Consider the following 27996-nt stretch of genomic DNA (forward strand, 5'->3'; position numbering starts at 1 on the left):
TCTCCAGCTTCAATCCATTCCCTCTTGTCCCATCACAACAAGCCCTTGTAAAAAGCCCCTCCCCAGCTTTCTTATATGTGCAACTGTAAAAACAGAAAACAAAGCCCATTCTGCTATGGGTTGGCAGCACAAAAAAGCATGCAATCAATTTAATAATTATTATACCAGTTGTTTTTAACACTGAATGTTACATGGTGTTTATGACATGACACAGTGTCTCCGGTGAAACTGTATAAAGCTGCCCTGTTTTCCAGTCCTGGAAATCTGAAAGTCAGCTTTTGAGGGAGGGAAGAATTCCTGACACAATTTAGTATAAACCTGCTCACATGTAGTTTCCACTGGAGGACAAAGGTGGGGGGATTTTACTCTGCTATTGACACTAGGAAATACAATAAAGAATCCAACATGACATGAGCCAGTCATGACCTCTCTTCAATAAGTGCTACATCTATTCTTGATAAGATTTGCTCTTGCTCCCCACCCTTTAGCTCTTGCTGAGCATTGAGGAGATCTCCTCTCAGGCTGCTTTTCTCCATGCTTGACAGCCCCAAGTCTCTCAGCCTTTCCTCCTCAGAGATGCTCTAGTTCCCTCAGTATCTCAAGAGCCTCCACTGGATTCTCTCCAGTAGTTCCTGTCTCTCTTGAAGGATAATTAGAGCTAGTCTGTGTTTCAGAGGACAAAGAAGATGCATTATTAAACAGGTAAGACAGTAACAAATTGTAACTGGAATTTTATTCTTCACAGGATGGCAAGCAGACCTGAGAGTCACACATCCCTCTCTGTTCAGAAAGTTACATGCTCAGAAAGTTCTCAAACAAAGAAGTCCCAGCATGCAGAAGAAGCAATCTTTTACATGAACTGCCGAGCAGCTTATCTAGCTGTTTTGAAAAGCAGCTTAGAAAACATTAAATCAAAAGAACAACTCAGTTTGGGTAAGGATTAGGTATTTTTTTTTTTCCATAACTCTTGTGTGTGATGGTTACAGTGGGTAGTTTGCAAACAGCAGTCGGTGACTGAGTAGTGAGAGCATCCCTCATGCATAAACTCAGTAACTGATTTAATGAATTTATAGTAGTTTTCATAGAATCACAAGGAGTGATGGTTTTAAACTAAAAGAGGGGATATTTAGACTAGAACTAGGAAAAATTTTGATGCTGAGGGTGATGAAACACTGGCCCATGTTGCCTCACGAGGTGGTAGATGCCCCTCCCTGAAAAAATACCAAGTCACTTTGGATGGGGCTTTGAGCAACCTGTTCTAGTTGTAGATGTCCCTGCTGACTTCAGGGGGTTGTACTAGATGGCCTTGAAAGGTCCCTTCTAACCCAAACCAGGTGGTGATTCTGTGATTGCAGATCTCTAGTACATCTTCAGTAAATTCTGGAATTGATCAAATGAGTGGTGCCAATGTTTAAGCCTCCTTTGCTTCATCATGTTTGACTGATATTCCACACAGTAAAATGCTCTCATGGAGACTGGCCTTGCGAAATTTGATCTGTAGGAGTTTTACCTATTCATAGATAGCAGCTTCGTATCCCATGTTGTAATATTACCTGGGGTAATTAGTAGAATCAAGGTGCAGTCTGACTGAACTTTCAGAAATGCAAACTTGGAAGGCCTGTAGGGTATGGCAAGTGCTGACTTTGCCATCTGAAAGGACAGAATTGTTGTATATTTGAAGGATATTCTGTTAAATGTAAGTGAACACTGTGCTATAGCCACATTTGCGGTCAGGTCTGGGGCTGTGATTGTCTCATTTTACTTTGCACAGTTGAGACCACACCTTGAGTACTGTGGTTGGTTTTGAGCCCCTCACTCCAAGAAGGACGTTGAAGTGCTGGAGCATGTTCAGAGAAGAGCAACTAAGCCGGTGAAGGGCCTTGAACACAACTCTTGGGAGGAATGGCTGAGGGAACCGGGGTTGTTTAGTCTTCGGAAAGAGGAGGCTGAGGGGAGACCTCATTACCCTCTACAACTCCCTGAAAGGAAGTTGGAGTGAGAAGGGAGTTGGTTTCTTAAGTAACAAGTGACAGTACTGTGCCAAGGGAGTTTCAGGTTGGATATTAGGAAAAATGTCTTCACAGAAAGGGTTCTTAAACATTGGAACAAGCTGCCCAGGGAGGTGGTGGAGTCCCAGTCCCTGCAGGTATTTAAAAGATGTGTGGATGTGGTGCTGAGGGACATGGTTTAGGGGTAGTGGCTTAGCAGTAGTGGTGAGATTATGAGCAGTTGGACTTCATGCTCTTCAAGGTCTCTTCCAACCTCAACAGTTCTATGATTCCAGGAACTCTGCTATCCACATAACCAAGCACACAGAGTAATTGCCCTTCTTTGGCTGACCTTGACACTGAAATCCTGAAACAATTGCTCTGTGTACAAGCCTGGCATGGATAAAGCTTTGCTGTGTTCTATGACTCTGCTCGTAGAGGTGCCAAGGCAGAAACCTTTATTTAGTCCTTAGCATTCAGACAGAGATTAGCAACAAAGGTGTCTGCTTGTGTTTGTTTGTTTTGATGGTGACACAGTTGCCTACTGAGAATCATAATGATGCCACCACCTCATTTCACAGATGCTCCTGAACTGCTCTCAGCTGCTGTAGACTTGGTCAGCTGGCTAAAAACCAAGCTGCTGTCCTAGGTGGAGATGAAGTATAGCTTGTTTCCCTAAAATCCAGATTATATGTATATGTAAGGTGTAAAAGAATCCATCCAGTCTCAGATAGGCTGTGCATTTGAATGTAATTTCAGTTTAAGATAAAGCCTTCTTCACACTGGAAAGTGATGAAAGGATGTTTTCAGTGAAGGCTTTTAAGGGCAGAATAAATCCAGAAAGTGAATTTTGAAGAATCCCAGGTGTAGGAGCAGTGGGACTGGTTGTGTGTCAGATGTTGGCTGTTTTCCTTAACAAGGTATGTCTGTTGGTATAATTTCTCCTTTGCATTTGATATCATGTTGCATCATTTGGATGAACAAGTTCACATATATAGATGTGATGTAAAATATTAAGATAAATTCTGCACTAGATCTCAGTCCTGGGCAAGGCAGAAAGATTTATATGGATCACAGTATAAGCAGGCTCTAATAAAGTAATAGGCTCTTGATGTTAAGTCAGGGAATGGAGACACTGGGCTGAATTTTACGCTTGTCACTTAAGCAAGGTGTATTAAGAAGAGTGTGGCCCACAGGTTGAGGGAGGTTCTCCTCCCTCTCTACTCTGCCCCGGTGAGGCTGGGGTTGTTTAGCCTGGAGAAGAGCAACCTGAGAGGGGATCTGCTCAGTGCTCAGCAAGAGCTAAAAGGTGGGGGGCTAAAGGATGGGTCCAGACTCTTTTCAGTGGTGCTCAGTGACAGGACAAAGGGCAATAGACAAAAACAAACCCAGGAGGTTCCATCTGAATGGGATGAGAAACTTCTTTCGTCTGAGGGTGCTGGAGCCTTGGAGCAGGCTGCCCAGAGAGGTTGTGCAGTCTCCTTCTGTGGATAGATTCCAAACCCACCTGGTTATTGTGATCCTGAGAAAGCTGCTGTCGGTGCCTCTGCTAAAGCAGGGTGGTTGGACTAGATCATCTTTAGAGGTTCCTTCCAACCCCCACCATGCTGGGATTTTTCTGTGAGGAGACCGAATTAATGGATATCTGGCTTAATGAAACGCTTGAAGTTACTACATTTCTTTAAGGAAGATAGCCCAGTGGGTTTGGGGGGATGGTGCACATGATTAAGTGGAAGCTGCAGAGCCTTTAAACAAAACAATTTCCGTGTTACTGTTGTGTTACAAGAAGTCCCAAACTGCTCTCTGGGTGTGGTTCTCAGCAGTGCAACAGATGTCATCTCTGTGCTGGATCATCATTTGTGAGGGATGGTCTAGGATGCCAGGCACTGCCTTTCATCAGAACATATGAGTGAGCTCATCTGTTCCTCAGGCTGGTTGAGCCTCTCTTCTACAAATCAGAGAATTCAAGGCTAGGGAAGGTCATGATCAGTCTGTATTAGTCAAGTACGGGATTGAGACTCTGAACAAAACTCCTTCAGACCTCCTTTCCTTAGGATTGATTTGGCTTTAAAAAAAAAGTCTGAACATGGCAAGTGATTAAAGGATGTTCTGAGAGAACTACTTTACTGACAGCTGGAATATATAGTTAACATTGTGCTTTATTGTTCAGTACTTCAGCAGGCTGGAAGGAATCCATCTCAGAAGACAGTTAATAAATATTGGACTTCACAAACAACCACACTGAATTTTGATGATTTTTGTACTATTTTAAAGCAAGAAAAACCAGCTACAAAAACTGAACTGCTTGAAGCATTCAGAAAGCTAGACGCAGATAACACTGGATATATTTTACATGATGAACTTTATCAAGTCCTTACAATGGTAAGTGTCAGTAGAAGCAATTATCCATCTTTAACCATTAAAGATTTTGCATATTAGATGTTAAAACTATTCTGAATGTGTAAACACATATTCCTGATCAAAAAATCAATAATTGATTAGTTATTTTTTGGGGGGTGGTGATAAAATTTTCTGTCTAATTTTCTGTGGTTATATGATCTTTCCTCCATTTTTTCTCCTTACAGTCTTGCAGTTAATAATGTCTGTCCACTTAAATTACATAGAGATGTATATCACAGATGATTATAATGATTTCCTTTCTCTGTTCTGTTGTTTTTCGCACCCTTCACAAAAGCCAAGCATCCTGGACTAAGGAGAAGAAGCTATTAAAAATAGACTAGTAGTAGAATTCTAGTCGAGTGCTCAAAAGTGAGAATAAACCAATTTTTAAGGAAATGTAGAGGAGAGCAAACTGGAACAGAAGAAACAAACAATTTTCATACTGTATTTGTGGTGGTTGACCCAGTAAAACAAAACTGTCTACTTCAAACACCATGGCAGAACTTTCAACCCTCATTCTGCATGAACAAAAAGATTTGGTGAGGAAATCGTCTTTATATAGCTTAAGATAGAATTAAGAGGTGCTGAGTGCTGCCATCGTTGGGCCATGAAGAAGATCTATAAACTCTGTTGTTACATAAAGTCAGGGTTTTGCTTTATATAGACCTAAACTGAAGACTGGGTGCCTGCAGTCGCAGCTGGTGCTGTTAAAAGAAGTGAGGATCAGGATTTGATTTTTTACAACCCACTATGGCTCCAGGACCATAATGTCCATATCACGTTTACCAACAATGACATTCCCATTAGTTTTCAATTAGTCCCGAGTTTACACTACACATCTATAGCTGAAAAGTGAAGTAGACTTCTGTGCAGCAGTCACATACTGCTGTGTCACTGCTAACAGCCCTATACATCTGTATAGAGCAAATTACTGGAGGATCTTGTGGAAGATGTGCTTTGTACCTTGTCACCATGTACCAACTCGGGCAATGAGTTGGTGTTCTGACACACAGTTCAGACCTGGATCCAAGAGGAGACAAATTGCTTTGGCTTCACAGTAATGATTCCATGTACAGATCAGTGCAAGACAAATGTGTGCCTAGAATAACTGTTTTAGTGAACTAAATAGCAGATGTAGCCTGGTATAATAGGATAGCTCAAGTAAATGAGTGAAAGTAACCATTATGAAGTTGGCTCTTGGTTCTTAGCATGCTACAGTGTAAGTAAGGATGACTGAGAGCTGGGATTTCCCAGATTATGGAAGGTTTTCTGAAATTGCTGTGTCATTCAGGCATTGGAACAGGTTGCCCAGGGAGCTAGTGGAGTCCCCATCCCTGGAGGTTTTTAAAAGATGTGTGGATATGGTGCTGAGGGACATGGCTTAGTGATGTGGTTTAGCAGTAGTGGTGGGATTGTGAGCTCTAGGTGAGCTGTTGGACTTCATGCTCTTCAAGGTCTCTTCCAGCCTCAACAGTTCTGTGGTTTTATGATTCATGGTAGGTTTCCAGAAGACATCACAAAATTGCATGAACTGGTTAAATTCACCTGCTCAGTGTTTAGTAGCATTGTAGGGACAATTTTTTTTTTTAATGATGTTGAGCTTTATTTTGATGATTCAAATCAAAATCCATTTACATTGATCACAAGAGAAGATTCCCTGAAAGGCTATTAAAGGAATCTTGCCTTGTATTTTCGCTAAGTATGTGCTGTAGGTGAGCAGCATTCTTGATTAGGAACCCAAACTGAGGGTTTTTTTAATTGCAGAGAGGTGAAAGAATGAGTCGAAATGAAGTGAGCATCATTCTTAAACATGCTGACTTTAACTGCAATGGCAAACTTGACTACAACAAGGTATGGCAAACAGGGTGATGCTGTTTGTTCTTGTGTTATTGGCTTGAGGTTCCTGAGAATGTTAGCATTATCAAACACAACACATCCCACCTCCATGAGTTGGTCTGTTCACAATCTTACCCTAAGCCCCCTGCAACTGGCTGTGTATTGGTCTAACAGCATGTGTGAAGATAAGAGTTAAAGGAATGGCAGGATAAAGGTGACAACTAACAGCAAACATTGTGCTGGTTTGAGGCCAGCCAGAACATCTCTTGCCCCGAAAGGGACAAAAGAATGACACTCACATCATGGAGAGTGATGGAAAGTTTAAATGGAAAAGCAATTGGTGAAGCTACAGAAAAACTAGAAAGCATAGTGGCAAAGAACATCCTAAAGCATACAGAGTCCCTTACATAGTACCCAGAGGCTTCCCAATCCTTCCCTCCTCCCACCTGAGGGTCTACCCAAACCCCCAGGGCTCTTTCTTCCCCCTCCTGCTGCTAGGCAAGTCTCAGGCTGGCCAGGTCCGAGACTGCCCCCCCTCCATTCTCCTCCTGGCATTAGGCCTAGTCAGGCCTAAGAGGCCTGAGATACTCCCCCAGCATTACCCGATAAGAGAGAGCATCTCCCACGGGGGCAGAGAGGGAAGAAAGAGGAAGAAAATGACTCTGCAGATGGATTGATAGGGGGCAGGATTTATGGGTAGAAATACGCCGAGTCCTGTGTCCACCCCTGTGGGTGGGCACCCGGGACACCAGAGGTGTATCTCATGCAGCAGTGGCAGGGGGCACCCAGCCCAAACTGCCACAAACATCTAGGCAGAATTGCTGCGTCTGTGACTGTCAAGGGTTAGGGCTGGCCACTAATGAGCCACAGAGGCTCTCTGTGAACCCTTCTGCTTCCCAAAGGGAAGAAAAAAGGAATGAGAGAGACTGATGGGTTGGGAAAGAAAACCAAAGCTTTAATGAAAATAATAACAATAACAGGAAATAGATACAAATAGATACACACCCATATGGAACCCAACTCCCTGGTGGCAGTTAGTCCCTGTAATTAGTGATGCTGGGGGCAGGCACTGGGGAAGCTGCAGACTGGACTCAGTAGCAGATGGGAACCAGTTTCAGGAGCTGGATTTGGGAAATGGATTTAGGAACACATGGGTTGGGATCAAAGGTAGAATAGACAGAGTCCTTGGATGCTGGCCACCCTAGTGATCCCTCAGCTTGATCCTGAAGATGCTGTCCATGGGGTGGAATCCATTGTTGCTCATTTGAAGGTCACCTGTCCTGTCCACTTCTCCCTGCAGGTGCTAGTTCTAACTTCCTGCCTCCCAGCATGGGGCACAGGATTTTGCAGTGCCCTTGGTGTGCCCAGGAGCAAGTCCAAGGCAGAGCCTTTCTGCAGCCCAGCCCTTGGCAGGAACTCTCCCCATCATGTTCTTCTGGAAGCATCCCCTGCCTGTGAAAATATGCCCTGAACTGCAGAAAGTGCTGTCACTAAGCAGAAACTGAGCTGGGAAGTAAAACCACTGAACAGAATTAGTTCTGTTCTAGCTCAAAACAGGACAGTGGCACTTGGTAACTGCCTGTGTGTGGCACATTATTGTATATGTTAAACATCTAAATTTCAAGATGCAAAACCTTTCCATTTTTTTCAGACATCATCTCTAATTTTTGAACTGAATAAACAGTCCAAAAGATTTGGACATAAATACAGTTTCATAGGAGAAAAACAGCTCCCTATTAAAAAATCATCTATTAAAAACTTAATAGGTTTTCAGATATCTAGAAAGAAATATAAATTACCTCTTGGCGTGAAAGTGCAATTAATTTTCATTCTATGTTAAACCTTTTTGTTGAATCATAGCTCCATTTTGCTATGTCACTGGAGTGGTCACTTGATTGATTGAATTAACATTAATATTGTGCTTTAAGAGAAAATGCTTTAAGGGAAATCTCTCGACCTGTCCTTTCCTTACTAATGTTATATTGTAATCCTTAAAACTATGAGAAAAAATGTTTCGCTCAGAGCTTACTTTTCTTCACCCAAAGTTTTGTGACTTCTACATGGCAACCAGTGAGAAGTGCTGCAAGACAGCACGAGAGAAACTGGAAGTTGATAGTCGACTGAGGCAGCAGCAGTTTGGAAGTCAAACTGAAACTTCTTCCTTTGAAGGAATCACACCACCAGTGTCAAAACCATCACCAAGGATCTCGAGGAAAACTGATCACAAAGCGGACCCAGCAAAAGGTATTTCTATTTCATACTGGGAGTTTTCATTCTGTTAGAGTTCATGCTCTGGGTCAATGAACAGCTGAGTGTGTATTTGGGTTTTTTTCAGCTTAGAATTTCTGCTGTGGCACTCACATAAATGTCTCAGTAGAATAACTGAATTTCATGTTCAAATGGGCTTTGGCTGCCTCTGTGATCTGAAGCTCTCAAATTTTTAAGGGTGCGTTTGACTCACATGACGCAGTCCAAAGGAAAGAAACTGAATGCTCAGATGTTGCAACATAGCAAGTTATTTCCTTCCCAGATCAGAGATGAAACCTTAAACATTTGTCAATAAGCAGTCTGGTTGTTTCAATTGTCAAGGCTACTTTTCAATCACAATCAATATGAGAGTTTAATGTTCTTCCTGGAATTACAAAGATACTTCAAAACCCTTCCAGACTGGAAAAAGACCATTGCAAAGATACTGCATGAAATATTCAAGTGTAGTGTGCAGTGTTTAAGTTGCTTCAATTCTAGGTAATAGTGAAGTGGTCCAAGGATGACAAGGCAATGATGAAGACTGAGTTTATGTAGCTAAATCTACCAGCAGAGGTGCCCCAATGTAAGGAACCAGAAAGTAAAAGCTTGGAAGTAATTACACGAGGACAGTTTATCGCATCTGTTGCCTAAGTGATGCACTGTCTGGCAAGGAAATACTGAAGCAACTTTAAATTAGAAGCAGGTTAAACCTATCCTCTTAGGACAGATTTACCTTGATTCCAAGGTAAATGGAATCATGTGATAACAATTTCGTATCCTTCTGGCAGATTTGGTTCCAAGGTTCTGTCATTTGTGCGCCCATTCACCTGGGATGCACAGTAAGGGAAGTAAAGATGTTTGGTAAGTGAATTACTAAATGTTAGATGGTTACAAGGGAAGTCAGTTTATCTGACTGAAGTTCTTCTCACTCAGTTTTTCTCTGTGTGCCTATAAACGTAAGATTTGATGACAAATAGCACTAGAAGTGGGTTTAAAGAATGAAATTGTGACAAAATATCTCTGTTTATAGGTGATAGCAGAACACCTTCAAGACCTTCATCAGCTCAAACTTGCAAAGCAGCTGTTTCTACCACTATCACCATGGTTGCCAGTAGCCACAGAAACACAAAGCTCATTGAGCCAGACATGATGAAGGTATCACATAAGCTAGACCTATGGAAATGTGGCTGTTTTCCTCTAGGCATGTGTGTTGTTGCATTTTAAATAAGAAACTGGTTTTCTCTGATTTTTAGCTTATGTTTTATGAATAGTTTGTCAAGGGCAGCTATAAACAATTGAAAGGTTTCTTGCTACATATTATGATGAACATTTTTATATACTGTTGGTTTTGCTGACATCTGGTTATTGCAAATAATTTTTCAGGTGTGAAGGTTTAAAAGAACAAAGTGTGTGTTTTTTATAAATTAAATCATTGTTGAATAAAAGGTTTAATGACTTTTTGATAAATTTAAAAATTAATAATTTATTAGGTTGGTGAGAACTTTTAAATGCTTAAGTAGCCTGAAAGATTGTGTATCATAAACCTTTATATGAAAGGTAATTGGAAATAAATAACGGGAGCTGTGAGCATATTCAGTTTGGGTATTACTTTGTAAATACTTGCTCTAGCCTGAAAATATTGATTCTTAGTTAGACTAGTATGTCCTATCAGTATTTTCTTTTAAATAAATCACTCATTCAATATAAATTCCTGTGGGAGAACAACAACAAAGTCACTTTGCTAAGTCAATATTTGCAGAGTGTTAATATTGATCTTTTTCCTTTGTTTTCCCTTTCTTGACTGAGCTTTTACTACTTTTCTTTCAACAGAAAATAATAGCTGTAGGAATATAAAACATTAACTGGAAATTGCTGGGATACATTAAAAATGTGCACCTTGAGACTCCTGTATAAAAGGGGAAAAATGGTTATGACCACACAGCATAACTGCTGCTAGAAAACTGAACTGATTGTTCTCATGAGCTACATTTTTGTTTCAAATAACAACTCTGTGTTTGTTACTGAACTCTGAGGTCCTTTATATCTTCACCATTGCTATACAGTGACATTTGTTCTATATTAAAATTTAAAAACATAATCTCTAAGGAATTTTTTTGCAGTCTGTTTAGGTAGCTGGACCTTCATGCAATTTAACCTGCAGTTTCACCTTGTTCAAACGTGATGTGTAGTGTAGAAAACCAGGACACAATCTTCCAATATTGTTTTCCTCTTCCTTTGTACAAGCTAATAAGAGATGATTGAAAAAAAGGCAGCTGCAGATATTGGTTGCTATCTATTAACATCATACAAATCCTGAAATCAATCAGGAAACATGAAAAGATATAAGCAGAATTATTATTTTTTTTAACCCTTTTTGTTAAGGACACAATGCAAACTCTCAAAAATCACTTAATAAATGCAAAGTGATTCATTTGTGGTTTGGATCAGAATCTAGCACTCAAAAATTCTTCTCATTGCCTTATATTCAGAAATTTATTTCCCCCCCTGCAACTCATCTCTAAGTAAGAAAATTTTGTCATCAGGAAGTTGGACAAATGCCAGCTTGACATTTTTGGCAGGAGAAAATAGTGGAAGTCAAAATATGTTGAATGTCTAAATCTAAAAACCCTTAGAAAACATGGAATGTATTCATAGTAACTTCTTCCATGTGCTTTCTTTTTGTCAGTGGAGTTTTGTGACATGTTTGCAGCCATATAAATAAATTTGGGGAAAAAAATAGTTATAGAAGTGCGGCAGATGTGCATAAATAACATGATGACCTGTTGGGCTTCAGCTGTGGCTGATTCACAGTTCATTAGAAGATCACTAATGGAGATCTTCAATTTCTGCAAGGTATTTTTTGTGTTGGTTTTAATCAAGATTTAACAGCAACAACAAAAAGGCAATGTATCATGTTTTAAGATCTTTTCTCTGCTTTGAGTAGCTGAATTATCTTAGCTTTGCATTCTCCTCTACTGAAGTTGGTGAAAGACCTCCGTACACAGTAGGTAACAAAAGAAATAGCTGAGGGAAATTTTTTTCCTGAAATAAACAGGTATCTTCCCACTCATACTTGTTAAACAGTCTCATGGAACTGAGCTAGCAAGACTTCAGTGCATATGGAACAAGTTTGTTCAAGACAAAGAGCTGGAGTTCTTCCATCACAAGAGCAGTTCCTCTCACTGATACTGCTTTTTGTTTGCCATTATACCTGAATGTGAGGACAATTCCAATCATAGCTTAAATTGTAAAAGCAGTGGAATACATTTTTGGAGAGTGACCAGCAGTGGCACCAGATAGTCCTTAAAATTTCTTTATAGGGTTGTTTTGGTTGGAAAAGGACCTTCAAATCACCAAGTTAACCCTTCTCTAAATCTCCCAAGTCTGGTGCTAAACCATGTCCCTCAGCACCACATCTCTGCCTCTTTTAAACACCTGCCTGGGGAGCCTGTTCCAGTCTTTGAGAACTCTTTCAATGGAAATGTTTCTTCTAATACTCAGCCTAAACTTCTCCTAATGCAACTTGAGGCCATTTCCTCTCATCCTGTCACTTGTTTCTTGACAGAAGAGACCAACCTCCACCTGGCTCCAACCTCCTTTAAGGGAGTTGTAGAGAGACAGAAGGTCTCCCCTCAGTGTCCTTTTCTGCAGGCTGAACAACTCCAGTTCCCTCAGCTGTCCATCACCAGACCTGTTCTCTGGACCCTTCACCAGCTTTGTTGCCCTTCTCTAGACCTGCTCCATCACTTCAATGTGATTAACATCAATTAGTAATTAATCCTATGATTAACATTTCAAATACAAACATTTCCCACGGTGGTAGCTATCTTTGACAACTTCTGTTATGCTTTGAAGTGACATTTTAAAATCCCAATGAAAATCATCTTTTAGCTTCCCCAGTTTAGGTTCCTATTGTCCTTTGACGGAGGATATAGCACCACCTTCTGCTCTGTGCAAGAACAACAGGGCAGAGTTTGCTCAAGCACTGTCCAACTTTAGCTCACATCTTAACCTGCACATTGTTCCCTGAGAGATTACCCCTGCTTGTTTGGATCATTTGCTGTTCCTGTTGTAACAATGTCCATCTGAATGCAAAACTGCAAAACTCAGTTGACTTGCATCTGAAATAACAGCTAGAAAAAGGTAAACAAACAGGACAAACCTACTCTCCATCTGTGAGGTGGTGGTCTGAATGAAGTCTACCATGGTGAGAAAGGGGAAATAGAACATGGCTGTTAGGGTGATTTTTGTATATGAAGATTATCACAGTATCTTTTTGAGTAGTTGTAGCACATCTGGACTGCTGTTGAAACTTACATTGTGTACTTGTGTCTTTGAGAACAGCCACATTGCTTAATTAGCAGGCCTTTGGATCTTTTTCAAATGTCATTAATGTCTCAAAAGGTTCTGTAAGGTGTTGAGGTTAGAGACTGAAGGAGCTGACAAGCAGTTACGAAGTTCCTTCATATTCGAAGGAAAAGTCTCAATTTACTGGATATGGACTTGATGAAGTTAGAGGTCCTGCAAATTTTGGAAAAAAGAGTTTACTGAAAATAGTACTAAAAATGATTTAACAGACTGAACATGTTTGAATTCTAGCCCTGACTTATGTTGCCTCAAAGGTTAGCACTACAGGATCACTATGGTAGGAAAAGACCTTTAAGATCATCAAGTCTAACCATTATCTAACTCTGCAGGGCCACTCCCAATATTCATCTGTTTACCTGAGAGAACTCTGTTGTTCAACATGTGACCCTCAGCATGAAGTCCAATAATGTTTTATCTCTGTTAACTTATTTCATAGAATCATAGAATGGTTTAAGTTGGAAGGACCTCCAAAGGTCATCTCGTCCAACACCCCTGCAGCTAGCAGGGATATCTTCCACTAGATCAGGCTGCTCAGAGCCTTGTTGAGCCTGACCTTGAATATCTCCAGGCATGGGCCCTCAACTACCTCCCTGGGCAACCTGTTGCACTGTTCCACCACCCTCGTGGTACAGAACTTATTCCTAACATCCAATCTAAATCTCCTCTTGTCTAACTTGGAACCATTGTCCCTTGTCCTGTCACTGCAGGCCTTTGGAAACAGTCCCTCTGCAGCCTTTTTGTAGGCCCCATTCAGGTATTGGAAGGTTGCTATTAGGTCTCCCTGGAACCTTCTCTTCTCCAGGCCAAACAACCCCAGCTTCCTCAGCCTGTCCTTGTAGGAGAGGTGTTCTAGCCCCCTAATCATTTCCTAATTTTTCTTTGTGATTGGACCCTTTTTGTTTATCCCATCACTAAAAATCTAGTTTGATGGGTAAAGATTAGTATAAAATTTGTGGGTGGTCTTGTTAGTTAGGACTAGACAACCATAAAAGCTGGCCAGGGACTGATCTATGACTCTGTGGACCAAATATCATAGGCAGCTTCACATCCACAAAGCTTAAGCATAGCAGCCCCTCAAGCAGATTGTGTCCACTTCAAATGGCACTTGGCTTCGTTTGTTTCTATGGGAAAGGAGAGACTTGGATATCTCACTTTATTGTAGATAGCTTCATTGATCTTTGTCTTTTTGTTCTCTGAGGATGCATATTTACTTTTAAAGTCCCTTAGAACTCACTCAGCAAAGTCTTCATGTTCTGTAAAAATCCTAAACCTCCAAAGAACAGGAGAAAGTGAGTTGCAAAGTGTTTGCACTTGAAAGTGCTCCATGTTGTCAGCTGTATGCAAATATAACTAGCAGAATTTGACATCTAAACTGCATTATGAAACCAAAACTATTGGGGTACTGAGGATGAAGTAACTGTTGACTTTAGATCAGCATCTTGGATGGGCAGTGCAGTCTTACCATAATAATAAGTAATTTGAGATGAACGTAGTTTCCAGCTGTGTAAAATTTGGAATTCTCAGTGTTTAATCCACATTCATGTTTTCAAGATGATATGTTTTTTATTCCTTTACTGTGAGGATCTTTTTTATATCTGAGTTTGTGCTATTTGGGTGCCACTTTTAAATGATTCTATGCAGAGATTCTCCATTTTATATATGTGTTAGCTTACCTGTGACACTGAACAGTAAGCATAGATACAGAAACCTGGACAGAGCTCTCTACACTGGAAGATTCTTCCTGCTAGGCTGTGCTCAGGAAAACCATCTTCCATTGCTGGGAAAGTAGCTAGAAATCATGGAATTAATCCAGAGCAGTGAAGGCAAATCAGGAATGTTTTTAATTCCTTGAGGCATTCAATATTCATGTAATGGTTTAGGTTGGAAGGGCCTTGAAGGTCATCTAGTTCCAACCCTACTGCCATGGACAGGGACACCTTCCACCAGACAAGGCTGCACAAGGCCTCATCCAACCTGGCCTTGAACACCTCCAGGGAGAGTTGTATATATGTGTATATGTATGTATGTATGTATGTATATTTATATACATATATAAATACACACACACATATATGTATGTATGTATATTTGGACTTAATTTTTGTTTTGTTGAAGAAATATTCAAATGATATTTGAAACTCAGAATCAGGACTTGCATTTTAAAAAACAACACCAGCAAAACTTGAAGCTGCTTTAGGATCTCAGCAAAATCATGGCTTCTCTAGGAACCAGGTTCTCCACAAGTAGGGCAGTTTCCAGTTTCTGTCTTTCCAATAGTTTTGCCAGAAGGCAAGGGGAACCACTGAATTTGACTAGTGCTTGTGATTTATCTGAGCAAATAACTCCTCATTGTTCAGTATTCATTTATGGGTTTTGCTTCATTAGCCTGATGGAAATAATGAAGCAAAATTCCAGCCTTTCAGTGGTACATCACACAGGCTACATCTAATATCTGCTTGGTTTCCAGGAATGGCAATGGGCACAGTCCAAAGGATGCTTCTACTTGGAAGAAGATGGTGAAATCATTAGTCACAAGTACAAGCTGCACTTACCTCAGAGGTCTGCAGTATGTATTACCATCAAGCCTTTGAACATTCGTAAGGTAGAAGGTAAGTGTCTTTGTGTTTCTTTAGAGAATTTCACCCTTTAAGAAATATTTTCTCTTCTGCTGGTACACCTGTTTGTCACTCAGAGTACTGTGATACTGTGATATAAGAATATTTCTCCCTGTTGACAGCGCCCTATTACAGTTGTAACTTGTCAACCAGATTTTCTGCTTAAAATCATAAAATCATAGAACCACAGAATGCTTTAGGTTGGAAGAGGCCTTTAAAGGTTGCCTAGTTCCAACCCCCCTGCAGACAGCAGGGACATCTGCAACTAGAGCAAGTTGCTCAGAGCCCAAACAACCTCACCTGCAGTGGTTCCAGGGATAGGGCAATGTGGGCCGGGGTCCCTCTGTGTCAAACATTTCTTCCTTCTCTATCAGTTCAAACCATCACCCCTTGTCCTGTCACAACAGGTCCTGCTCAAAAATCTGTCCCCAGCTTTCTGTTCATCCCTTGTAAGTATTGAAAGGTCAACAGAAGATCTCCTTGGAAAGTTCTCCAAGTCTGAAAGACCTCACCTCTTTCAGCCTGGCCTCACAACAGAGGGCTTCCAACCCTTTCATCAATTTTGTGACCCATTTTGTGCTTAGTCATTTTTGTTCACTGCCTGGGCAGTGCAAATCATGAAAGTCCTTTATTTTTCTCCCTTTAGTCAACCAACCTCTTAGACTATTTTTGACTGTAAATTTGTGAAGTTTTTTATTACACAATTCAAATGGTGGCACTGTTTGCAGTATCTCCCTGTCGGGTGTTTAGGTATTTTGTGGGAAACAATACAAACAGTGAATATTGTATTTTCCACCTCAAAGATTTCTGTAAATACTTAGGATGATTGCTTTTTATGGCATTATGGTATCTTGATGTTGTGATTATGAATCTTGTCTGAGGGGTCTGTAGCTTAGTTTGCCTATTTTAATGTCCATCTTAATTTAAGCCACTTGAAATTAGTCAAATTGGTTAGCTTTGGATCAAAGAGATTCAAATGGCATCTATTCAACATATGTAAGACCAGGTCTCCTTTCCAGTCTAACCCAAGACAAACAAATCCTACATGATCAAAATAATCTGAAGTGAGGCCATGTAGGGGGATCTTGTATTTAAATCATATAAATAATTGAAACTTACCCCTCTGAGAGTCACATCTTCTGGTATCCCTAAGTGTTTGCAGTGGTTTTCCAGTCAAGATTAATTTAATAATGTTCTACAAACCATCAGAGGAGAATATGGTATGATTTTCCTGACATCCTTAATTGCAAGTATCTAGGAGTTTTAGTGTAAAGGAAAGTAATAAGTAATAGTATTTTACTAATAGAAAATAATGAAAACACCTTCCTTAACTACCAGAAGTTTTAATATTAGAACTATTAATAGCGATTGTTGTCTGCAAGACAATCACAAGACTGAGAACAATCAATCCAATCAGCCTAAATAGGAAGGAATTCCTGATGGCATATAATGGATTCTTTTTTTCTATCTTACATCAGCAGGGATCAACATGATAAATACCATAGAAATATCTACTTTGAGTTTTAAGGAATAACATTTTCTGGACTTTATTGAGCATTTGTGTTGGAAATGTTTGGGTTTTTTTTTTCTTTTTTTAGGAAAGTCTTGTCCTTGGTTGTCAGTGGATACAGCTCTGTATATTCTCAAGGAAAATGAAACCCAGGAACATCTCCAGCTTGTGAGCTTTACTGAACAACAAAACAAAGAGGTTTGATATTTTTCTTAGATTCCTATTTCATTTGTTTTATTTCGGGAAAGAACCTAGAATTACCTGTGTTTTCAAGTAATTAATAACTCGTGTATGGATATTACTAGTAAAAAAGAGAGATATCATTTGTGAAATAACTTACAAACTGGCCTGTCTTCTTTTAAGAGTAGATGTTTGGATGGAAAGGGGAGCTTGGATCAGGAGTTTACTGGCTGCTCCCATTCACAACAGGCTGTAGGTTGAAGAAGGTAAAATCACAAATCACCAGAGAAGCAAAATTGGTGTACAGAGATGAAGATGGAGACCTGGCTCTGACCAAAGAGTTCCGGTGAGTCACATTCCCAAGCAGGCATGGTGACTACTGTGAAAGTGTTTGCTCCACAGCACATCTAGTTTTTCAAAAGTTACTAAAGTGCTTTTTGTACAGAGTATTCTCAAACTGACCAGGCAGTTACTGATAGTGTGAGGAGACAGTAAAGGAAAGAGGAATATTTTGAAATAGTTCTGCTTTTTTGAATCTTTTAGAGCTGCTTTGTTGGATATATTTGAGACAATTGATTTGGATGGAAATGGTCTTCTGAGTTTGGAGGAATACAACTTCTTTGAGCTGAGAACTAGTGGTGAGAAATGTGATGAGGAAGCATGGGCTGTCTGTAAGGGTAAGTCCATGGCTGTTCTTGATAGAACTAATTAGGGCTCTCAATCTACTTGCAAGCTGTTGTTTGTAACACCCTACTATGTATATAGTATAGAAGACTGTAGCCTGTACCAAGAACACTTGTAGATACTGTTCTCTTCTCTCTTTGTTTTTCTTTTTTTCCTTTTTCTAGTCTCCTGTCCTTTGCTTTGCTTCATTCTGGTTCATGTGCCACTGACCTTCCGCTGAGAAAATTCTTCCTCTTGATAACTGCAAAGTCTTGTAGGTGAAAGATTTGTAGCTGCCAAAAACTACAGGTTTTCTAATAATGGATCATGTGAAGTCAACTGGAACAGGTATTTAATCAGTCACCTTTCTGCAGATTAAACTGATGCTGCTTTGATATCTCGCACTGTTAAGGGAGACATTTAGTTATTGGGTATATATAGTGATAGAATTGTTTAGGTTGGGAAAGACCTTTAAGATCACAGGTCCAACTGTTAACCCAGCACTGTCAGGTCACCACTAAACCATGTCCTTCAGCACCATATCTACGTTTAAAATGTCTATATGATGGTTTAGAAAAGCATCTACTTGATTTAAAGCATTTTAGGCATCTATATATGATGCTTTAAAAATGACATTTACAGCTTACAATGATCGTTCAGAAAATTAGACCTAGAAAATGCCTATTGCAACTACATTTCTTCAGGTGTCAGCAGTTTTTCATTAAACATCTGTCTTTTGAAGGTTCTTGCATGGTGTGTCAGTTTGTCCATAGTGTGCCATATGACAGCCATGAGATGTAGTCATAGAATCCCCAACTGGTTTGGGTTGGAAGGGACATTTTGAGGTCATCTAGTCCAACCCTGCTTCAGTCAGCAGGGACATCTGATTTCTGTGAGCTGAGGAAGCTGATGGTTTAGATTCTTTCAGCCATGCTTTGTTTTCTGGCTGCTGCTATGTCTCACCAGTGTTACTCAATATCTTGTCAGCTTGCAGGAGCAGTGCTGGACCACTAATGTCAGTTTTGAAGAAAATGGGAATTATGTGACATTGCTTAAGCTTGCAAAGGCCCTGAAAACACACATACTGACCTCTTAGAAGGGCTAGGAGAATTCTGCCACCAGTGACTTCAGGCTGCTGTAATAATACAGTGCCAGAAGCAGGGGTTTAAAAGCATGTGACAAAGTGAGTGGACAAGTTGGAAATTTAGAAGCCATTGTCTGATAATTAGAAGTTTCTATAAGTAAAAGAGTTTTTCTGCAACTTTACCATGACAGTATTGCATATTGTTGTGTGTCAGCCCATATCATGTTTGATTTAATTCCTTTGTAGGCTCTTGCACATTGCTTAATTTGGGCCAAATTGTTTTCAGTGTGGCAGGCCCTGCTAATTATTCCTCCCCTCAACACTCTTAAGATATTGATCTTTTTCTTAAATGATGGAAAGCTCATACAAAAAAAACTTTTCTACAAGTAAATTTCCTGTCCCTTTCATGCCTGTCATGCCTATTCCACACTTGCTGAGTTTGTCGGTGTGATGTCTCAGTGCACTGGTCTCACTGTGAGTAGGAGAGGTGTGTGAGGTGTGTAAGAGAGGAAAGGAGAGAATATGGTGAATGTTTTACCAGGTCATTAATCAGTTGGAGGGTTCAGATGAATATCATAAATTCTGACACCAAAGTTCAAGCCATTTATTATAGCATCTGTACCCTTAGATAGATTTATTAGCTTGGTAATCCCTTTTAAATAATATATAGTAAAGATTTAGCATTGTTATGAAGATGAGAAAACCATTTTTAAACATTTCTGACATAAGGACATTTCAATTATGTGTTTGCTGACATTAGAGTGGTCGATCTATGATATCCTATCTAGAAAGGGGTGTTAGGATCACTGGCATTTTATCGCTTTTTAGGAACTAAGTAAATCATTTCTCTAGCAAGGACTTCAAGCACTAAGGGTGTTGGCGCCAGCAGGCTTTCATTTCCCATTCCTAATATACCCCATTTTGCAAATTTCAACCACAATACAACTAGGAAAGAAAAACATAAATCAGTATTAACTCTTTCTCACCCTCTTCTGGGTTACAGAAGGGGCAGCTGTTTCTAGTCATTATCTAAAATCCATAGGGAGGCTCTGCAAAGAGCATGTAGCTGGTCAAGGACATTCTTTCCCAAATAATACTGGAAAGCTTGAGGCTGCAAAAATGGCTCCATTTTGTAAACCTTGTTAACCTAAGTGGGAGTTTGGCTTTGGAAGGACAAAGGGTATTTGCAGAGAGAACAGATGTTTAAGTCCTACTTTATATTTCTTTTGAAACAGAAAATTTTGATATGAAGAAGAATGAGCTAACAAGACAAGGATTTATGGATTTGAATCTCATGGAAGCCAATGACCGTGAAGGGGATCCTAGTGACCTTTGGGTCACTTTATTGTCTCTGGGCTACAATAAAGCATTAGAAATGACAGAGGTATGATATCCACAGAGCAAAAATAACAGCTTCCCATACAACTTACCACATATGTTTAACTGCAGCACTGTTTCTGTCTGTCGCAAATTGAATTTAGTAGGTCAGTGATCCAGTCCAAACACTGCTAGCACAGGGTTTATGCTGTGACTTTCAGTTTTTGTGGTGTCCTCTTTCTTAGGATAACATTGACATTAGTGTAGTGATAATTTAAATCAAAATAATTGTTTCTTTGTTATTTGTGTGATTAAGGAAATATGCTGGCTCCTGAGGGAGTCTTGCATTTTGTTTTTGAGAGAGGCAGTATTTTGTGGGGTTGTAGAAGGAGTCTTGGGTTATACCCCTTGAAAGAACTCATGCACCTTGCTGATGGGAAGTGATAAGGAGACAGTGATGGTAAGCTGTGACTGTCAGCAAATATACAAAATGCAGGACTTGTTCTGCTTAAAAAAAGTAATTTTCCTGGCCCAAGCCACCACAGAAGTGGATAAGGATAAGACAATGAGGGTTTTGCACATGATTCAGAATTCATAATTTTCAGACATGGCTGTTTCTGTTACTGTTGCCTTTCACATCAGTGTCTGAAGGTATTCACCTAAAATTTTAACAAAGGGCCTTTGGGTGACACAGTTTTCTTTACAGGACTAAGAATTACTTTTCTGATTTCTATGTGCTTATAGATTTTTAAATTTGTTTTATTTTTACAGAAACAGTATCAGTGTTGGTGTTAATAGTTCTCACTAAAGAAAGAGGCTTTCTTTAATGAAGGGTAAACAAAAAATTATGAAAAATTAAAGAAAACATGAAATATTCTGATAATTTAATTATTTCAGTTTCATTCCCAAGAAAAGGTGATTTAAAAAAAATAACCTGATTATATTATTTTTTCCTGTATATTATTACACAGCTCAGTGTGTAGTCACCGTATAAAAACATATGTGTGGGAAACAAATATCTACAGAACCAAAAATACTCCTTAGGGTTGAGAGGCATCAGTTGTCTCTCAGTGAAAATCCTGAAAGCATGGTGAATGGTTTCTTGTGATGAGCACTCTCTCTTTTTCCTGTCAGTAGGGTTAGCAGAGCAACTACAAAACTGTCTTTCTGCATTTCAGACATCAGAGGGAGCTGGCCTCTAAGGAAGAAGATTTTTGGGGAGGTTTTTATCCAGTTAGATGTTTCAAAAAAGCATTTTGTGCTTTTTATTACCTGTGGTTTATGGCTGTAGTTTTTGCTTTCCAAAGGACAACATAAGCTCTCAGAACATAGCTCTCAGAACATAGCTCTCAGTCACTTGTGCTTGTCTCTGTAACTTAACCCTTAAATTCCTTGATTTCAGGTGATTTAAAAGATTGGTATTTCAGGATCATTGAGCCTCTAACAAATTAAAGACAGAACTTGAAAAATCCCAGTTGGATGCTAGTAGCCATCTGAAAGAAACCGAAGTGCTGTTACTGAGTCTAAGAAAATGCAAACTCCTGGTTGTTACACATACTCATCTTAGCCAAGACGCTAAGAGCAGAGTGCTTAATGCAGCATGGCAGATATTTGTGGAGGCTCCAAGCCTGGAAGTGGTCAAAACCAGGGTGAATGGGAGCTGGAGCAACTAGTCTAGTAGGAAGTGTCCTTGCTCACAGCAAGGGGGTTGAAACTAGATGATCTTTAAGGTTCCCTCCAACCCAACCAATTCTAAGATTCTAAATCTGCATGAAGTGGTACAAATAACAAGAGTGTGACAGTTAAAGGAGACAGGTTTATTTCAGAGACTGAAATACATTCATACTTCACCTTAATTTCTGTACATTTTGCTATCCAAGGAAGGGATTGTTATGTTGGAGCTGAATGCACCAAACTGCATATTGAGTCTACTGTTACTGGTGTGAAAAACATTCATTTGTCCTGAGTCTTCATTTGTTTTAAAAGAATGCCACAGCTGTCAGGTTTTGAATGTTCAGTATTTACTGACCTCCTTGTATTTGGGTAGTTCTGCTTCAGAGCATGTCTGAGGATGTGGATGAAAATCTGTGGAGAAAAGCTACAGATAAAGTGTTGAAACTGATTTTGTCTATTGCAGGCATGCCCCTTTGTCATTGACATCTATGCAGAAAAGTGCAAACCCAGAATTAAAGCCATGTATCTAGAGGCAGGGAGCTGGCAACTCAACAGGGCTGTTTGCAAGGCTGTTGTTAATAAAGGAGAGGCCAAAGTAATGGATGGCTGTGAAAACATCATCATCTACACCTACAAAGCAGGCAGGAGAATCACTTCTGTCATTGAAAATAAGGTATGGCATCAGACTTCTGTAAGATACTTCATGCTAAGGTCTGGTATTGTGGTGGTTCTTCTCCCTTTGTCCCTAAGTATTTTATTTCTGAAAACAAGTTTCTGTATCTAGTTCGTTAAAAGACCCAAAGCGCCTGAAATCACCCAGACTCAAAACCCCCAACATTTAAAACCCCAGAGTACCTAAAATCACTCAGACTTCAAAACAGTCTGGACTGGTGTTCTTGGAAGGACACTTTATTAAATGAGGCAAGCAGTTCTAAGGATCATATAGAATCTCACTGTTTGTACTCACGTTCCAATTTTTCAAGAATTTCCTAATTGTTGGAGACATAATATGTTTGTAATACCAGCAAACAAATACTAAGAAGAGGAAATACACATACAGAGACAGCAAAGACTACAGCATTTCCACTGTTTCATATTTTCGGTGTGTGTAAGAAAGTAAAAGAGCGTTGATTTGCATTAATTGTTTTAGAAGCATATTATGGATGAATTGTTAACTGTTGAGGTTACTAATTACTAATTCAAGTTCACAATTGTAAATCCAAGCAAAAATGGTTGGTGAGAAGCAAAGACCTTAAATCCTTTTGCACAGAACCTAAAGAATGTGCTGTTCATTCTCCGTTTATATCAGGAACCTAGAGTAAATAAATGCAGTGCAGTAAGGTGCTAAACTTAAGGTGCATTAAATCTTGAAAGATCCCAGCAAGAAGTATATTTTTAAATGGGCAAACATGCAGAAGGGTGTGTGTTGGTGGACTAATATTAGGACTGAATGCTGAGACTCCTTGGAACTAAAGGTTTAGCTCTGCACTTCGCCCTTTAGGGTGGGCATGCTGGAGTTATTTTTATGTTTGGGGATATGTGAGAGAAGGAGATGAGGTCTGTACAGAGGCAACTGGATTCTGTCTGATTAAAATCACTGACACCTGCCTTTTACACCATTTAAGTTTCATCAACACCTCTGTTCTGTGTTGAAGCAAATAGTTGCACTTCCTTGTAAACCTCATCAGAGGCTTCTTTTTGTATCGTAAATGTCTGAGGATAAATAATAAAAAAGCAAATAAATGCATTTGTCATCTTCTAAGCAGTGCAGTCTGAACAGATCTTCAGTTACTGTACTGATGATTTAAATTGAAATAATTGTTTCTTTGCTATTTCTGTGATTAAGGAAATATGCTGGCTCCTGAGGGAGTCTTGCCTATGTATTTAATCAGTGGGTAGAGAAAGGTGTCTTTCTTCTAACCCTCCTTACTGAGGGTGTGAGCTGGGGAGATTAAAAACCTTGCATACAGAGCCACAAGTTTCTCAGGGACTAAGCATTACTATGCCTATTCGCTGCCTATTTCTCTGTCAAAATAAACAGTAAGTGGAACGCTACCCAAAGCACAAAGTTACCGTAATGTACCTTCTGTGCTAGGTGAGTGAGTATCAGTGACCTTGTATCTCTTGCCATAACTGTCTTCCTGTACAGCTAATTCTTCTGGTTGCCTTTATCTCACTGCCTTGTAGAAATGAGGAATAACCAAAGTGATGCCAGAGCAGTATATCAAAGCCACAAGCAGCTTAACACTAGACTGTGTTTATATTTCTGCAGTGATAGGAATTGCCTCTTGTCCTGTCCCTGGGGACCACTGAAAAGAGTCTGGCCCCATCCTCTTGACCTCCACCATTTAGATATTGATGAGCATTGAGATGATCCCCTCTTCTGGGATCCCTTACCCCAGGATAAACTGATGGTTAAAGAATTTTCTGTTACCTGAGCTTTCAGTTTTATATATTGGATCCTCCTTGCATAGCATTAACAAGAGCATCTTTTCTTTAAGTGATTAGACTTCTATTAAGTTCATCAGATTTTTTTTTTTCTAACCTGAATTAATGAAGTCTTCAGAAATGGCCTGTTTGGGCTGATGCAAACCAGAATTGGGCAAACATCCAATGACACTTTTCCAGATTGCTGTCCTCACCTTCAGTGATTTGCAGTTCAAGGACTATTTGTGAGAGAAATACCTTCTTTGTATGTAAAATCTAGCATAAAATTGTCCAGTCACCTCTTGAAACTCTGTAAGCTGTTAGAATCTAAATAGTTTGTTCGCTAAGTGGTATTCCCAAGTTAAGTGCTTCAGTTGTTTCAATGACTCTTAAGTGACTTTTTCCAGTGGATCTGGGCTCTGCTAATGTACATTTGGAACTGTTAGTCTACCAGGAGAATAGGCGTCAGCATCCTTGAAGTGTTTCTATCTCATAAAATAGCAAAGCCAGAGGAAGTAAGAGCAATGTGGAGTTCTTACATAAAGGGCAGCCACTTAACCAGTAAGACTAATGAGTTCCTTCATGTTTTTTCACTCACAGTCTGAAAACAAAGTGATTATTCATGTCAACAATGAGCAGAGTAAGAACTGCCTGAGTAGTAGGGGGCTTACTGTTTTTGCTGTGGAAGTGACACCAAAATCCATGATGGTAAGATTTTTGTTGTTTAGCCAACTTTAAGCAAAAAGGAACAAAAATAATCATGTCACATCTTTACAGTTTCCTCTTGTAGATCTTTTAGCATGATAATGAGCACGTAGGGTTGTGGCATCTACATCACCTGTATGGAATCAGATCGAGTTCTTGATGTTTCAAAGATAGACAATGCACTTGATGTATCCATGTTTCCCTGTGCAGATGGCTGCAAAAGTTTATAGCTGCTCAATTTTTCATCCATGTGCCTGTTCCAGTTGTCCATTATTGTATCATTTACTAATATTTAAGACTCAGCTTGACAGGATGCTGGGCCATCTTATTTAAACCTAGAATGGTTGGACCAGATAATCCTTGGGGTCCCTTCCAACCTGGCATTCTGTGAATATTTTAAATATTCGTTTTCTAAAGCTGTATTTTCTTTTTTAAATTGGCAGATTTTAAGCAGATAGGTTGATCTCTATGAGAAAAAGACCAAGCATGTTCTAGTCAGAAACAATTAAAGTTGCACTCTTTCTGCACAGTGGGATTTGCAGCTGGCTAATTTTTGTTAGGCTTAATTTATGGATCATGTTTAGCCACGAGACAATTTGATCTGCTGGTTGCTGTTCCAGAGCTGGGCAGGTTTTAATGAAAAGTCTAAATGAGGCTTCTAAGGGATAGAACAAGATTCAGAAAAGCATTATAAATGCAGATGATATTTTTCTTCAGTCATTTAGGAAGAAAATTCAGATTTTATTAGTTTAAAAGTGTGAGTTTCTCTTTAAAAGGAGAGGCATCCAAACTATTTTATATTTCACAGCTTTCCAATGTGGCTGCATTCAAACTTGTGGTAAACAGAGACAGTCCCATGACATGGGCAGGGTTAGGGCCTATTCTAATATTGCTGCTGACACTTTAGATATTTACTGTCTGATCCTGGAAGATGTTTAATTAATGTTAATCTTGGCTTCATTCAATCTAAACTGCAGGCTCAGTGCCCCTCAGGGGTATTTTGCTGTCATGCAATTCAATAGTAACTTTTGAACACCAACTGTTGTTAGAGATGCTAGATGCTTATTTAATGTTTTTAGCTTTTTAACTTCAGGTTCTCAGTAATAAACAACAATTTCTTCTCTCTTATGCACAGGTTTCTCAGCACGTGATGCCGCTGAACGAGCAGGAAGAGTGGCTTTATAATTCTGTGTATTCCCTTGTACATTAAACATTCCTGCGAGGAGACTTTTTCTTGGTAGCATTCAGACTAAGCCAGGCATTTTTTTCAGGACAATTTCTGGTCTTACCCTTCTCCAAAAGTAGGCATACCTTTGTACTTCACAGAGTTTGATTCATTAAAGCCAACGAAGTACTTGTTGCTGCTATCACACTTCTGCTAATGGCTTTTAAGGAACATTTATAGGCATAGCTTAGGGGTGGGATAACTCTTAAGTGTGTAAAATTTTTTAGCAGAGTATATATCACACAGAGCCTAATGAAATGCACAGGCATGGAAACACTGAGGCATGCTGAAAATCAGTGCTGTTTAGAATCAGAGCTGGCAGTTGTAATATAATCGTGCTTTATAAAGGCTGGTTCCCCAGATATGTTCTTGTTTTCTATAGCATGATACAGTTTCATCACACCCTAGAACTGCTTCACTGAGGAAAAACTTACTTTGATAAATGGGTTTGATGGATTCCTGACTAAACACTCCTGTGGTTCTGCTATGTGGGGTGGGGTTCATGAATTTATTTTGCCACCTGATCAAGGGTTTGGTTCTTTCCCTTTTATTTTGTCATTTGGTGACAATATGTTGCACATATTCTCAGTAATTACTGCCTGAATTCATACTCTTATATAAAATAAAATCTGCCTTTTTGTATTTGGGACAAGGGGAAATGGCCTCAAGTTGCATCAGGGGAAGTTTAGGTTGGACATTAGAAGAAACTTCTTCACTGAAGTGAAGGGGTTCTCAGACACTTGAACAAGCTTGCAGGGAATAGGTTGAATTCATATCGCTGGAGGAGTTTAGAAGAGGCAAAGATGTGGTGCTGAGGGACATGGTTTAGCACCAGACTTGGTAGAGTTAGAGAATGGTTGGACTCAATGATCTTAAAGGTCTTTTCCAACCAAAGCAATTCTGTGATTCTATGGCATGATGATATAAGATGATATGAGGAAAATAAAGGTTTGTCTTGGGGTCTTGACAGTTATCATTAATTATTTTCAGGATAGCTGAAATAAGGAGACTGAAGCCCATCAAGTTTAGGCTGCAATAGCAGTGAAAACCAGCTTCAAGGTACTACTCAGCCATATTCACCCTATTATGTTCTTCTGGCCCTTCTAAATGTCTGTTAATGTGGAAAAAAAATCGTGACCCTGACCACTGGATGCTTAGAAAGTGTCTGAGTTTAAAATAGACATGAAATATATGTGACCTCATGTAGAAGGGCAGCAAGCAGTCCTGAAAGGCTATATTTATCTGCCAGCCACTCCTGCACTCTGCTGTTACCCTGCTGTAATCATACCCTGGGCAAGTAAATGTCAGTTACAAAATGAGAGCCCTGCACGAGGCTGCCAGTGATTTACACGCCTCGGCAATTGCTGCTCAGGCAGGTTTGCTGGTGATCTTTCAGTTTTTCTTTCTTTTTTTCTTCTCTTAGCCAGTACAGCAGACATAATTTTCAGAATTGTCTAGAAGGAGTAGAAGTTGTGTTAAGAAGCCCCAGAAATAGCTGGTAATTTCTAGCAGGTGGCTGAGCTCTGTAAATGCTGCCTCAGGCGAGGTGTGTGTGGGTACATCAGCAGTTCTAGCTACATCTCTGAGGAGGTGCTGGGCATCATGAGGCACTCTGCCTGTACAGCACAACACTCCATTATTTGCATTTCTTTTGTTTATAAAATCAGCCTTGCTAGATGTGGCAGGAATCCCTATGGGACTTTTCCTGCATTTTAGGAAAGGAACAGTTAAAGCTGAAGTTCTTAGCAGAAAAATCA

General features: G+C 39.7%; 1 protein-coding gene across 1 annotated transcript; it reads left to right on the plus strand.

The window, feature by feature from the left end:
- Nucleotides 1-746: 746 nt before the first annotated feature.
- Nucleotides 747-26224, plus strand: EFCAB7 (EF-hand calcium binding domain 7). Its single transcript, XM_054384391.1, has 13 exons — nucleotides 747-933; nucleotides 4159-4370; nucleotides 6153-6239; nucleotides 8270-8468; nucleotides 9502-9626; nucleotides 15307-15448; nucleotides 17053-17162; nucleotides 17333-17490; nucleotides 17688-17821; nucleotides 20127-20275; nucleotides 22346-22555; nucleotides 24910-25017; nucleotides 26150-26224. Exons 1-13 carry the CDS (start codon nucleotides 747-749, stop codon nucleotides 26222-26224), a joined length of 1896 nt encoding a protein of 631 aa, XP_054240366.1.
- Nucleotides 26225-27996: the final 1772 nt, after the last annotated feature.

This window comes from Indicator indicator, chromosome 10 (assembly GCF_027791375.1).
Source record: "Indicator indicator isolate 239-I01 chromosome 10, UM_Iind_1.1, whole genome shotgun sequence".
In the NCBI taxonomy this organism is placed as follows: Eukaryota; Metazoa; Chordata; class Aves; order Piciformes; family Indicatoridae; genus Indicator; species Indicator indicator.

What these genes read in the sequence shown, in the direction of transcription:
- EFCAB7 (XM_054384391.1), top strand. Translation starts at nt 747, where the DNA reads ATGGCAAGCAGACCTGAGAGTCACACATCCCTCTCTGTTCAGAAAGTT. An exon ending in AGCATGGGCTGTCTGTAAGG is followed by an intron (nt 17,822 to 20,126) that starts GTAAGTCCATGG and finishes CTTTTGAAACAG; the next exon opens with AAAATTTTGATATGAAGAAG. An exon ending in AAGCATTAGAAATGACAGAG is followed by an intron (nt 20,276 to 22,345) that starts GTATGATATCCA and finishes TGTCTATTGCAG; the next exon opens with GCATGCCCCTTTGTCATTGA.